Here is a 14,618-nt window from a genome sequence, read left to right as displayed (position 1 = left end):
GTGAATGAAAAAAGAGGAATAAGAGGACATTGAAGAAGAGGAAAATAAAAGGAAAACGATGAAGTATTAGACTACAAATTGAAGTAGAGGTGAGAGATTGAGAAAACAGAAGATGGAGATGATAGAGCGTAGATAAACAATTTTCGTTTAGATACTAACGGTAAGGACATTTTTTTTTTGAAGATTTTAAAAAATAGAAAAATAAGAAAAACTATTTATATAAGATAGCAAAATTTTAATCTTATTTGATAGAGGCTGAAGCCTATCCGTGTCTATTAGTGATAGAAATTGATAGAATTCGATAGATATTGATAAAAGTCTAACAATATTTTTTTTTGTTATTTATGTAAATAGTTTGACATTTATTGTATTAGTGAAAATTTTATTTTTTATATTTTTTAAAGTCAAGGTTATTAATGAATCTTTTGAAAGTTTATAGATATTTTTTAAACGAGGTATTGGCAGTTTTCGTTCTAAATTAATGGTAAAAATACTTTTGATATTTTTTAAATTGAAGGATATTAATAAAATTTTTGAAAGGTCTCACCGTCTCGGTTAATTTTAAAAAAGTAACGATTTCTATTCAAAACTAATGATAAAGAATATTTTAATTTTAGTTTTTTTTTTTAAAGTTTAAATTACAAAGTTTTGTGGGTTGTTGTGGTTGTTTTTTTTTTAATATTTATTATTATCATTTAGAATTTAGCAATATATATATAAAAATAAACAAAAAGACATAAGATGGATATGAGGGGAGAAAAAGAAAAAAACCCCGTAATTGCCTCTTTTTCCCTTTCTCTTCCTTCATTTTTCTTAAAACCTCTGTAAGTCTTAACCCTAGCTTCTCCCTTTTCTTCCATCTTCCTCGATGGCCACCACCACAACTACAGAGAATGGCTCTACTGATGCCAACGCCCTCAATTCCAACCCCCAAAGTTCCACCCTTTCCTCTCTAGCTGCTGCAGAACCAGACTCTACAGAAGCGGGTGGCACTGAATCCGACATCGATCCTTCTAACGAAGACTACTTATCGGTTCCCGCTTCGGATTCTGCAGCTTATGAAGGCCCCAATCATACTGGCGCTTCCGATAAAAAGTGGCCCGGATGGCCCGGCGACTGCGTCTTCCGGCTTATTGTGCCGGTTGTTAAAGTCGGCAGCATTATTGGGCGCAAGGGCGATCTTATTAAGAAGATGTGTGAGGAAACTAGGGCCAGAATTCGTGTTCTCGATGGTGCTGTGGGCACTCCTGATCGCGTTGTGAGTGTTTCTCTAACCTGAGCTCTTTTCTGGTAGTTTTTTTTTTTTTGCAGTAGTGAAGGCTTTGTTACTCATGTTTACATCGGGAAGGTTTACTTGTTACGTTTGGTTCCTGTTCCACAACGTGGTTTTTGTTATGGGACTGTCTGGTTAGTTATTTGTTCAGCCCGACCATCTTTATGTGTTCCTCGATGGATAATTCGACTGGATGTAACGATTTCTAGTCAAAAGATATCTTCTTTTTCGAGCCCCCCCGAGGCTTCCAGGGAAAAAAGGGGAAAAAATTGTATTCTACTATCTTTGGCTAGTTCCATCAGTTTTATTTTTTTAATTTTTTCCCCCATCAGTTAAATACCAGTTACTAGTTATTTTCTACTTCCTTCACAGTTTTCGCACTATTTCTGTCTGATATTCGGTTAACTAGTTGTATAAATGGAACTCCTAGGGGATGAAAAGGAGCTTATGTTAAACCTCGTTTTGGTTGTTTAGTATTTAAGCTTGATCTATGATGGAGGAGGTGCTTCTAAATTCTTCCTTTAGGGAGAAGGGCAAATTGTTGTTGGCATGCTAGTTTCTTTGCATTAGCTTGAGAGGGATAATAGAATCAGTAGAGGGGTGGATAGAGGTTTGGGATATGGCTAGGTTTAATGCATTCTTGTGCGCATCTTTGACTCTTTCACTAAGTTTTCCCCCCAATTATCAATAGCTTGATCTTGTTCTGTTGGATTAGACTCCTTTTTTGTTGGGGTTTGTTTTTGCATGCGCTTATTTATTTCATTTCTCTCCGTAGAAGTGTGGTTTCTGACTAAACAAAATTGAAGCTTGATAGCCCTTTTTTGTTAATTTTATTTTCAATATATATGGATTCCCTTTAACTTCTTTTCTTCCTCATTTCTGTTGAAACGTTAAGTGTTATTTTTAACAACATCCTTATTGTCTCTAAATAATCTAGACATTCTTTAATATTTATCAACATTTTTGAGTTCGTGGCAAAATTTAGTGACATGGTAAATTAATAATTCATTGTACATTGGTTTGAAATGCATAGGTAAACTCTTATATTTTTGAAGAACATGACTGATTGATATCATTCTTCTAGTCCCTTCACTAGGAGTAAAGATGCTCAGAACCCGGTGCTATAAGCCTCTTATTACCCGAAGTAGGCATAAGAAGAGTTTTAGGCTTAATTATTGTGGGGGGTTTATTTTTTTTTTATTATATTTAGTCTAGGTCTTGATTTGGCTCCTTATGTTGGGCTGCCTTTTTCTATGCCTTCTATTCTTTCAATTTTCTCATTGTATCTTCCATTGAAAAAACCACTTAGAGGCAAAATATGACAGTTATATGATTATTACATTCCATAAGTCATGTGTTTTTGTATAGGGTGCTTTTAACTTCATTTTGTTGACCAGGCGCTTCCTGATTGTCTGTGAATTTTAGAAGGTTGTGATTATGCACTTAGTTTATTTAGGAAACAAACTTTGTACTTTGAGGAGTGCCCAAATAATTGTGATTAGGTTCAATGAAGAACTGTAATATATCAAAGAGAGGCATTACTTTTCCATTTAGGAGGCTGGTGCAATTACCCTTTAATTCTTTGATGCTTCACTTTGATTTGCAAGAACACTTGGATGCATTTTCAGAGAATTGTTCAAACTTGTTCGTTCAGTTTTTAATGTTTAGAGTTTACTTCAGGTGCTGATTTCAGGAAAAGAAGAGCTTGATGCACCCCTCTCCCCTGCTATGGATGCAGTCATAAGAGTCTTCAAACGCGTGTCTGGATTATCGGAGAATGAAGATGAGGCTAAAGCCTCATTTTGTTCAATTAGGCTACTGGTGGCATCAACTCAAGCAATCAATCTAATTGGAAAGCAGGGTTCATTAATCAAGTCTATACAGGAGAGTACTGGAGCCTCTGTTAGAGTATTATCAGGAGGTATGCTTTCATTCTCTATTATGCACTTGCCATGATCTTTTATTGATTGGTTTTGGACCTAGCTATATTCTTGTTGAAGATCTTGAATTCTTCTAGATAGCTAAATTTTGAATTCTTCTAGATAGCTAAATTGTAGAGCCATAAAAAAGGTTGTTATTGAGAGAGACAAATAAGCAGAGCACTCCCTTCAAAACTTCATTGCAGGAGATGGATTATTCTAAAGAGTAAAAACGCCCCTAAAGAACCAAGCGAATCAATAGAAAACCACCTTCATTACGACAGGTGCAAATGGGTCTTATAAAAATTGGTCCACCATAATAAGCTTTGGTTTTTGCAAAGAACAATATCCCAAGCAGTATTAATCATAGTATTTTCTGATAAGATACACCTTGACCTTTTTTCGTTTTTATATGTATATATAGATGCACCTTAACCCTTTTCATTTAAGTCCAATTTTGTATTAATAAGTTATTCGACCAGAGAGGTGATTCGGTTATAGGAAGTATTGTTTGTTTGTCTCCTTTAAGTTTGGGATCATATGTTTGTAAGAAGTGGAAATTTGGGAAGCCTCATTGCAAGATGAAATCTCACAGGTTGTGCTGTGTTAGAGTTAGAGTTCGATGGTTCGTTGTTTGGCCCCCTTCCATGTAAAGAGTCTTATTGTAGACAAATTAGATGTTCATCTTCAGAATAAGTACTGTTCTCAATATCTAGTCCGTGGAAAAAATATCCACGAGAATCTGTGAGGACCCTAGTAATGGTTTTAGTAATAATATTAATATGATTGGTAGCAAGGGGTATTCCAGTAATTAGACACTAAGATTGTTAGGTCTTTTTGGGTTATAAATGGTAGATGAGAGTGAGGCTTGAGGTGTGGAGAATTTGGGTGAGCATAGGCTCTTTGAGAGAGGATCCTCAGCCCTCTTGAATGTGCTGGGTTAGTTCATGGTTCTTAGTATTACTATATTTTCCTTTATGCTTTTCGTCTTGTAATTGTTGAGGATTTCCGTGAGTGAATATATAACACAGTGAGACTTGCCCTGTGATTTCTGGATATTTGGTACTTGTTGGGATTTTCTCTTTGTAGGAAGAAAAATCCTAACAGAATCACTAGCGTCAATGGGTATTTTCACCTTTTACCATTGAGCTAAAGGTACCTTCCCTTTCCCCCCCTAAAAAAACCTCATCTTTACAAGATATACCTCCATCTTATGGTTGTCTGGTGTAGCTAACTTAATTCGAAGACCTTACCTTTCTTGATTTCAGAAGGTGAAGGGCTCTTGAGGTTGAACTCCCTTTATTCATTAGCCCATTGAAAAACCTTGGAGAAAATGGTCTCTCTCTCAATTAAAAAAAAGTGATATTTTTATTTTTATTTTATTTAAAAAAAAGTGATAATTTTATTTTAAAAAAAAGAAAAAGAAAATATGAACCCTTATTTCTGTAGAAAATATCTTACGAAAGCTCTAATTTTTCCCTTAAAATTTTCCTTTCCCCATCATTCATAAATTATACATTTTCATAAGGAAAAAATGTTATATGTATTTCTTCATCGGGTACTCCACCAAAAAAAGTTCTCCCTTGCCCAAGGGGCTGTATCATGCCATTTGGAGACACTAGCCTGGACACAATATAAGCCTTCACCTCAATTGCCTGAGAGCTAGGATATAACATACAATCTAAGAAACTGAAAATGAAACTGTAAAACACAATCATCCTTGAGCCCTTTCCTTCAAGGGGTGTCCGTTAGTGGGATTGTTTTTGTAGGCCCTTGTAATCATAATCTTTCATTTTTTTCTCAATGAAAGATGTTGCTTTTATATAAAAAATAAATAACACAAGCGAACAAATATAGAACAGCTACATCAGCTACAATAGTTCAAAGGTATAATGATAAGAGATGTACTTGCCTCAATCCCTTGTATTGTTGTATGCAGGCATGCAGCTTTGTTCTGGTGAGTTTATCACCATTACATCATGAAAGTTGCTTCCAGAATATTTAATGTCTGTGACCTTTCATTCAAGAGACCTCATTGCTAACTTTATTATTATTGATGAATTATATGCAAAAACGATAATGAGAATGTAAATCATCTCTTCATAATTGGAGGTTGTAGTATAGTTTCATTCTCAAGTTTTGAGTATTATTATCTACCTAATTTTTTTTTTTTTTTTAGTATTATCTGGTCATCTTAGAGAAGCAATCTTGTTCGGATTCACTAACATCTTTCTCTTGCTGATACATGATAAAAATGACCTAAAGGCTAAAACTAAAAGTTCATGGCAATAGCTGGATAATATAAGTATTATCTTTTTCCTCCATTATATTGATGGCTATTAACTTCAACCTTGAGTTCAGCCAGCAGGTCCAAGTAACTAATAATGTTCTGAGATAATAATACATTGCCTCCTATACTCATTTGTTTATGAATACTCTCTGAACGCTCCTGTACTCATATACATTTGATGCTTGCAGATGAGATGCCATTCTATGCTGGTGCCGATGAGAGAATGGTGGAATTGCAGGGAGAATCCTTAAAGGTTCTCAAGGCTCTAGAGGGAGTGGTGGGCCACCTAAGGAAGTTTTTAGTTGATCATAGCGTTCTTCCTCTGTTTGAGAAGAGTGTAAGTTTTGTCTTGTTCGGTCTATGACCAACCTTTTCAAGGATTTCTAATGAATTGTTGTTCCTTTTCTTTTTTCTTTTTTTGATAAAAAAATAGTTTAACACACCTGCCTCACAAGATCGCCAAATGGACACCTGGGCTGACAAGTCCTCACTTCTTACTGCATCTCAAAGTATAATCTCCACCGAGTATCCTCCGTCTACAAAAAGAGAGTCTCTGTTTCTTGACCGAGAAACTCATCTTGATTCTCATATTCCATCATCTGGTATTTCTCTATATGGGCAAGATCGAGTGCTTCCTACAATTCGATCATCAGGTGTTGGTCGCTCTGGGGGACCTATTGTAACTCAGGTTGGTGTATGTAGCTGATTTAGTCATTTATCCAGTTATTGGTAGAAGGAAATGGTCTATGTTGACTTGGTGAGGTAGCAAACTATCCCACCTACTGACCTTCATAATCTATAAGATAGATTCCATCATTGTATGTCTATTATTATTACAGTTAGGTGATTAGTTTTTTGTCTTCAGGTCAAGGCAAGCTTTTCAGCTTTTCAGCTTTACATGTCCTTCGTGTCTTGGAAACACTAGGTCCAAAATGTTTGGCATATTGCATATAAGTATTATTGAGATTTTACCATAATGCTGAAGGGAGGCAGTGGGAACAGATTAGTTATAGAGTTTGTCTTTGTAGTTTGTTATTTCTGATCAAGTTACCTCTTTGTGGCTCCTGTCAGGTTACTCAGACAATGCAGATCCCGTTATCTTATGCTGAGGACATCATTGGAGTTGGAGGAACAAATATTGCATTCATCCGTCGCAATAGTGGTGCCATCTTAACCATACAAGAGAGCAGGGGATTACCCGATGAGATCACTGTGGAAATTAAAGGTACTTCATCACAAGTTCAGATGGCTCAACAATTAATTCAGGTAATGACTTATAACATCGTGGTTAAGAGATTGTTTGTGGTCCAAGTCGTGATGGGATACTTTGTTTCTCATGTCATGCAAAAAGCTACTTTTATTTAATTTGCTTGGCTAAAAATTTATTGTACAGTTATTATATCACAATGTTGCATGACTTGCAATATATTATGCTCTACATGTTTTAATTTTAACATAAATGAAATGAATACATAACATGGAAGAGTATATTTATCAAAGTTCTAATCTTTTAAGGGTGTAATTCCATGTTTTCATATTTCAAATTTTAAATTTAAAAACATTGAATCGATAAAATGTTGTTGTTTTCATTATTTTCACATAGATCACAAAATCCAAATATAGGCCCATAGTTTTGTGAACTTTTTTGTTTGTAACGATCGTTTGTAATATTAGGAGGGTTTGCCACATGGAATAAGGGGCTTCATAAGTGAGCCTAAAGGCCACAAAACATAGAAAAGATGTCACAAGATTTTTTCTTCCTTTTCTATTTTTTCTTCTACAGATGGTTTTTATTATTTATTCAGACTCAAATACCTATTTTAAGATTGAAAACGATTGTGATCCTGATTCCCACATCAAGATGATCTCAACTTTAAACATGCATCTATTGATGAGCAAAACTTTGTTTAGATATTTATGATGATTATTTTTGCCTTATAGGAAGCAGTAAGTGCCCCCAAGGAGCCAGTAACAAGCAGCAGCTATGGCAGATTAGACGCCACAGGGTTGAGGTCATCATACTCCCAGTTGGCTGCTTCAGGTTCATCCTATACTTCATCTTCTTTATCTTCACAATCATATGGTGGATATGGGTCTTCTGGTTTAGGAGGCTACAGTACCTTCAGACTCTGAATTGATTGATCTGCAGAGATTCATATCCACTTGGATTTGATCCGCTTCGGATTCATTAATTCTTGCTAAGAGAATGAATGAATTGTGTTGGAATGTAGTTGTTGTAAAGTCAGCCTAAAGTAGTTTAAAACCTTTTTTCTTTTACCCTCTCTGGCATATTCAAACTCATTCAGCTGGGTAGATTTGTCTTTGTTTTCTTTTTCAGTGTTTTGAGGAGAACTTTTCCCCCCGCCACTTATTTGGGAGAATTCAAATTAACTTAAATATGGAAAAAACTGGAGTGCATCTTAGTAGATAGATTGGTAAATGGACTGCAAAATAAAACACCACCTCCATGGTTAGGAAAGTGGAATTTTGGAGGGGTGAGGGTGAGTATTTTGGTAGAATCCAGACATTTAAGAAAATAAAAAAGTAAAATTCAAAATCAAGCCATATAGAGATGATATCAAGTTAAGAAAAATTGTTATATTTTCATATTCAATTCCAGATTAAATGAGTGCAACTAAAAACCACACAAGGTAAAAAATTAGGCTCCATTTGGTAACCATTTTGTTTTTGTTTTTGAAAATTAAGCTTATGACACTATTTTTGCTCCCAAATTTCTTCTTTTGTTATCTATTAATCACAAATGGTTTGAAAAACCAAATCATTGAGGACTAAAAAAAGTAGTTTTCAAAAAGTTTTTGTTTTTGGAATTTGACTAACAATTCAATTATTGTACTTAAAAAAATGTAAATCATGGTAAAAAATGTAGATGATATAGACTTAATTTTTTTTTAAAAAAAATAAAAAATAAAATAGTTATCCATTGGAGCTGTAATTCAATGTTATTTTTGATTTTTTTATAATTGAAATATAACTTCAATTGAAAAGTATATACATTAAAAAAGAGTGAAGAAAAAAGAAGTTAAACAACTCTGTACCTCGAAAGAAAACCTCCTAAACTCAAAACTTCCTAAATGCAAATACTAATTATTTTACTCCATGGACTGATTAACTCTCTAAATTTAATAAGTCAACTCAGAGCTCTAAAAATATCCCTTTAATATTTTTGTTAATTAAAAAAAATTATAACTAGAATGAGTAATTATATAGATAAAAGAAAACCTTATATATTTTGACTTTTTAGATGCTAGTTTACGGATCTGAGTTTTAATATCCTATTTTATTCGGTAAATTTTATAATAATTAGTGACATGCTTGGTAAATATTGTAGAACCATTCATCTCAAGATCTCGTTTTTAATAACTATTTTTGTTTGTTAAACGTAAATGGAATAACAGAAACCGAAATTTGTTTTCTAACTATTATGTTTTTTTCCCTATATTTGGTTAGTTTAAATATAGTTTAGTTACACGATATAAAAACATGCATCAAAACGTATTGAAAATAAATTATCAAAAGCTTACATTTACTAATACAAGTTAGTCTTGATGTAAAATTAATAGCAATAATAAAATTGTCTTTATCACTCAAATGTTGTCTAAATTTGATATGTAATGTTATCTCTCGAGTCATTTGTCTGAAATGATATTGACTCATATTTGATTCAATTATATTGTTATATGAATGCTATGATTGAAAATATTAAAGTATATATATTGCAAAATTTAAGTTCAAAACTAAAAGTTGAAATCAATCTGACTCAATTGACCTATCGACTTCAGATTCAATTTTTCTCCCACCCAACTTATTGTGAAAAAGAAAATCAAAATTATGATGTTATAAGAAGTATAGAATATCTTAAAATTTATAATTCAAGTAATGTATAAAATATGTATTACAGCCCGTGGGTTTGAGAGGTTAATAATACAAATAATTGTCCTTTATTTAAGGAAGAAGTTAAAATGAATTAAAATAATATATAAATACACAGAATGCAAAATTAAAAATTAAAAGCAATGTATCACACATATGGCACAGTAAAAATATTAAAATAATAAATGAAAGCCAACCTTTATCAGATAAGATTCAAACGCACGTCTCGGGGGCTCGAAGACAAAACATAGGTGCCGAAATAGCCGGTGGACGATTTTTTAAATGAATATATAATAATAGTATGAATGAAAATCTAAAGCATAAAATGTATTATATATTTAATTAGATATAAATAAGAATATTAATAACATTATCCTAACCTAGTTTGGGAGTAAAAATAATTTAATTATTGATTTAAATAAAATTTATATATTTCGTAACTTGTAGATGTAGAAGTATAGATATATTTAGTGAAATCAAAATTTCGATATCAATGTCAATATTTTAATCTTGTAAATATCCTTATAAATAGTAAATAAAAGTTGAGATTCTTTTAATTACTCTTTAAATTTACGAATAAAATTGAAATAAAACCTAAATCTCTGTAATATTTTGAAATTTATGGATTACATTGAAATTAAATTTAAAATTTGAAGACTAAAAGTGTTAAAATTTAAAATTTAAGGATGGCAAATATTTTTTTTTCTTGCATATTTGAAAATTGATTTAAGAATTTAGATGTGTTAGCAGAAAATTCTTATAAATAGGAAAATTCTAAAATTATTTATATTTCGTAGGAAAAAAAATTATAAACCCAAATCGAAATTATAAACCGTACGAAGAATTTTGATTTCAATCTCTCGAGATAAACCGACCCCCGATATCGACTTGACCCGATCCTATACAAACCCAAAAATCTCGGATTTGACGGCGATCCATCCGACTCGACCGATATCTTCCCCCGTTCGGTCTTTCCTTTTGAATCTCCTTCGAACCCTCTCTTCTCGTTCCTCTCTCTGCAATTCTTCTTCCCCTTTCGTCTGATCTGCGGGTGACCGCATCCGAAGCTTCTCCTTTCACGAAGCTTTCTGTTAGCTACGAACTGTATTTCCGTCCTGTATTCCTCAGTCTTCCCTCGTTCTTGCAGTCCCCGCCGCTGAACAATCCCTATCACGAGACAATCCCACTTTTTGGTTGAGTTTCTCACATATTCAAATATCTGGTTCTGTGTTTTTGGGCTAATTTTACTCTGCATCTGCTGCGGCTTTGAGGTTAACATCCGTCTTTCTCTCTTTCTCTCGGTCTTGTTGGATTTGAATGATTTGGGATATTTTCTAACCTAGCTGAACTGGGTTTTCTTTCTTTTCCGTTTATGAGTTGTACTTTATTGTTCTGGGAAGTTTTCAGATACTTTTTAATGGGGTTTTCAATTTAAAGCTTGCTTGTTTGTAAGAGATGTTAATTCTTAATTTCCAGCAATTCCGATCTCTGGGTTGGTGGTATTTTGGATGATCAAGGTGTTTGTTAGCATTCTTACTCTCAATGGATAAAAACAATTAAAAAAAAATCAACGGTTTTTCACTAACTCTGATGGTCCTTTTAGGTAGTTAAAGTTCATGGCAACTCTGAAAGACCTTCTTCCTGCTGTAAAGTCAACCACTGTAAATCATTATGATCATTCAAACGATCCATGGTTTAAGCAGCGGTTTAGTTCCTCAGAAGCAGAGCAAACTTCTGTTGTCAAGGTGAATCCTGTGCCGCCTTACTTGAAGCGTGGTGGATTTGTTCCAAGGAAAGTAGAGGATTTTGGAGATGGTGGTGCTTTTCCAGAGATTCACATTGCTCAATACCCACTTGATATGGGTAGAGACAAATTGTCCAAGCCTGGATCAAAGATCCTTCCCATTACAGTCGACGCCCATGGAAATGTTACATATGATGCTATTGTCAAGCAGAATGAAAATGCTAAAAAGATTGTCTATTCGCAACATAAAGACCTTATTCCTAAGATTTTGAAAAATGATGAAGTGAGTGATGAAGATGAAGAGTTACAGAAAGAGATTGAAGAAACAACTGAGGAAACGAAGTCTGCACTCGAAAAGATAGTTAATGTGAGATTGAGCGCAGCGCAGCCTAAAAATGTTGCCAAACAATCATCGGATTCGAAGTTTATCAAGTATAAGCCATCTCAACAATCAGCTGCATTTAATTCAGGGGCCAAGGAGAGAATAATTAGAATGGTGGAGATGCCAGTTGATCCGCTTGAGCCTCCAAAGTTCAAGCATAAACGTGTTCCTAGAGCTTCGGGGTCTCCACCTGTGCCTGTTATGCACTCCCCTCCTCGTCCTGTCACTGTGAAGGATCAGCAGGACTGGAAGATTCCTCCTTGTATTTCAAATTGGAAGAATCCGAAAGGTTATACGATCCCACTTGACAAGCGCCTTGCAGCTGATGGGAGAGGCCTTCAAGAAGTTCAAATTAACGATAACTTTGCCAAACTATCTGAAGCTCTGTATGTTGCAGAACAGAAAGCAAGAGAAGCAGTTGCAATGAGATCTAAGGTTCAGAAAGAAATGCTTATGAAGCAGAAAGAGAAGAAGGAGCTGGAGCTCCGAGCATTAGCGCAGAAAGCTCGGTCTGAGAGAACTGGAGCTGCACCACCTCCTTCTTCAGTACTTTATCCATCTGATAGAAACACAGTAGATACTTCTGAGATGAAAGGGGAGTTTGAGCGAGTAAGAGAAAAAGAGAAGGATTTACCAAAGGAGACAAGGGAAGAAAGGGAAGAGCGGTTGCAAAGGGAGAAGATACGTGAAGAACGACGTCGAGAGAGGGAAAGGGAAAGAAGGTTGGAAGCTAAAGATGCTGCAATGGGAAAGAAGAGTAAGATCACAAGAGACAGAGATCGTGATATTAGTGAAAAGGTTGCACTTGGCATGGCTTCAACCGGAGCAGGTAGAGAGGGAGAGGTTATGTATGACCAAAGGCTATTTAACCAAGATAAAGGAATGGACTCTGGATTTGCCAACGACGACCAGTACAACATATACGACAAGGGCTTATTTACCGCCCAGCCCACTCTTTCAACCCTTTACAGACCTAAAAAGGATGCTGATTCAGATATGTATGGAGGTGCTGATGAACAGTTAGACAAGATTACAAAGACAGATCGCTTCAGACCGGACAAGTCGTTTTCAGGCACTGCAGAAAGGTCTGGACCTAGAGATAGGCCAGTTGAGTTTGAAAGAGAGGTTGAAGAAGCCGATCCATTCGGACTTGACCAGTTCTTGACTGAAGTGAAGAAAGGTAAGAAAGCTATGGATAAGGTTGGGTCTGGTGGGACAATGAGAGCTGGTGCTGGTTCATCGATGCGAGATGGCTATGAGGGTGGCTCTGGTAGAACTCGCATTGGATTTGATAGAGGCCATTAGGTACAATGCCATCAGTTTTTATCCTGTATTTGAGTATCACCACTAGGATTCTGTTCCATATATGAAGAATTTCAGTAATTTCCCCAAGTGGTGCTTTCCCAAACTGCTTCTACAAAACTGCATTTGGATTGTACTTGTTTGCCTCTGTTATTGATTGTGCTGTTTTATTTCTCTTTCTATAATTTCTTGTGTTGGAAGATTTCATCTGGATTCATTTTATTTGAAGGTGGTGCAATTGTAACAGTTATGAGTGTAGTCAATTTGCAAAAGCTTAGTGAACTTGTACCTATTGTAGTAATGACAGTACTGATTTTTGTCAATGGATCATAAGTAAATTTAAATTACTAGGTATTGTAATAATTGCTGTACAATTTATCGTTTAATTCACCTTTCTAGCATTTATGTCAAGTAAAACTGTGTTGGTTTTGTTGTTAGAATTAAGATCAACATTATGATGTGTAATCAATTAAACAGTACAAACTCAACTCTTGAGTCTTGATATTGAAAGTAAAGATGTTGAGAGATGAAGAGTATATTAAGAAGCCATATCTCAACTTATGAGTTTGACTTGTACCCATCCATGTTATGTTTTTTCATGTCAATTCAAGTTTCTTGCACCCATTATCATCTCAAGAAGTAAATGGTTTTGCTCTATTTATATACATGCCATTTATTCAAACCAAAGGTTCTTTGGTCCTCACACATGTACCAGTAGAGTTAAGTGCTCATTTTGATGGTATTAATAAATTAGTTAAAGCTTAAAAGTGAATAAAACCATATTAATTATCATCATTTACGTTAATCAACATTAAAATTTTTTTAATAAGTCTTGGGGAAGGATTTTTTTAAGCCAGAATCTCTATAATAGGTTAAAACTCATCAATCAGGTAATCTAATTTTCTGCATATCTAAATATGTTGGTTAAGTCTTAACTAATAATGAAAAAAGTTTTTTGTCATCAATTTTTTTGGATAGAAATACTAGTTTGGTCCATATAATTTGGAAGTTGTTCAATTTTAATCCATATTTTTCAAACATCTAATCTAAAGTCATTAGAGTTTCAATAATTTAATCTTTTGGTTTTTATTTAGTGTGATTTATTATCAGTTTGGTTTTCGTTTTTTTGTAATTTTCTTTTACTTCCAAATTTTTATTTTTATTTCTACTTTTGTTTTGAATTTGGTTCTTTGCTAATTGTAAATAAAAGTTGGGTCTAATTCTCTCTCTCTCTTTTTTCTATACATTGCAATTTGATATTTTTTTTCTTTTTTGACACTTTTAAATAGACACATACAGATACCATAATAATTCTAAACAACAAATATATCTATATCTATCTATCTATCTATATATATATATCATAATAATTAAAATACTAAAAGATACTTAATGTTAGAATTTCTTTTTAAGCGTATATATATCCTTTGTTCGGTTTGATTTTGATTGATAATTGGTTTTTCAAATAAAAAACCAATTCGAATTAATGCTTTTTTGTTCTCTCCAAATATAATACAATATATCCAATTTTATATTAAAAAATTAAATAAAATTGTGGGACTAGTTTGTTTTTTCTGTTTTTCGTTGCATTCTAGTGGAAAGACTAACATATAAGAAGTTTGTGTAGGAACCAACAAATAGTAACAATAAAGTTTAGCTATGCTCACGTTACCAAAACAAACATATTATTAACTATGAGGTCCCGTAGTTTAATTTTATTCCCTAGCTGAAGCAAACATAACTTAACTATGTCTGTGAATAGCACAATTTTTTTTCCTTTTTAAATTTAGTAAGGATTTTGTTAACAGAAACTTTCT

General features: G+C 33.8%; 1 protein-coding gene and 1 pseudogene across 2 annotated transcripts; both read left to right on the top strand.

Annotated features, from left to right (window-relative positions):
- The first annotated feature begins 752 nt into the window (after positions 1–752).
- LOC120080402 (RNA-binding KH domain-containing protein PEPPER-like) lies at positions 753–7,819 on the top strand. The gene is made up of 6 exons (XM_039035054.2): positions 753–1,258; positions 2,954–3,194; positions 5,671–5,819; positions 5,916–6,170; positions 6,554–6,748; positions 7,424–7,819. The coding sequence occupies exons 1-6, from the start codon at positions 869–871 to the stop codon at positions 7,613–7,615; spliced, it is 1,422 nt and encodes a 473-aa protein (XP_038890982.1). The 5' UTR covers positions 753–868; the 3' UTR covers positions 7,616–7,819.
- Positions 7,820–10,209: 2,390 nt separating this feature from the next.
- LOC120079807 (SNW/SKI-interacting protein pseudogene) lies at positions 10,210–13,148 on the top strand (annotated as a pseudogene). Its single transcript, XR_016530341.1, has 2 exons — positions 10,210–10,644; positions 10,977–13,148. The product of XR_016530341.1 is annotated as an SNW/SKI-interacting protein pseudogene (transcript).
- Positions 13,149–14,618: the final 1,470 nt, after the last annotated feature.

Source organism: Benincasa hispida, chromosome 6 (assembly GCF_027475165.1).
Source record: "Benincasa hispida cultivar pf3 chromosome 6, pf3_genome.v1.1, whole genome shotgun sequence".
In the NCBI taxonomy this organism is placed as follows: domain Eukaryota; kingdom Viridiplantae; phylum Streptophyta; class Magnoliopsida; order Cucurbitales; family Cucurbitaceae; genus Benincasa; species Benincasa hispida.
The sequence above is the reverse complement of the archived record's forward strand: the minus strand, read 5'-3'. Positions and strand labels throughout refer to the sequence as shown.

Bases quoted from the DNA above. Each gene is read 5' to 3' on its own strand.
- LOC120080402 (XM_039035054.2), top strand. From the start codon at position 869: ATGGCCACCACCACAACTACAGAGAATGGCTCTACTGATGCCAACGCC. The intron at 5,820-5,915 runs GTAAGTTTTGTC...ATAAAAAAATAG, and splicing joins TTCCTCTGTTTGAGAAGAGT to TTTAACACACCTGCCTCACA. The intron at 6,171-6,553 runs GTTGGTGTATGT...GGCTCCTGTCAG, and splicing joins GGGGACCTATTGTAACTCAG to GTTACTCAGACAATGCAGAT.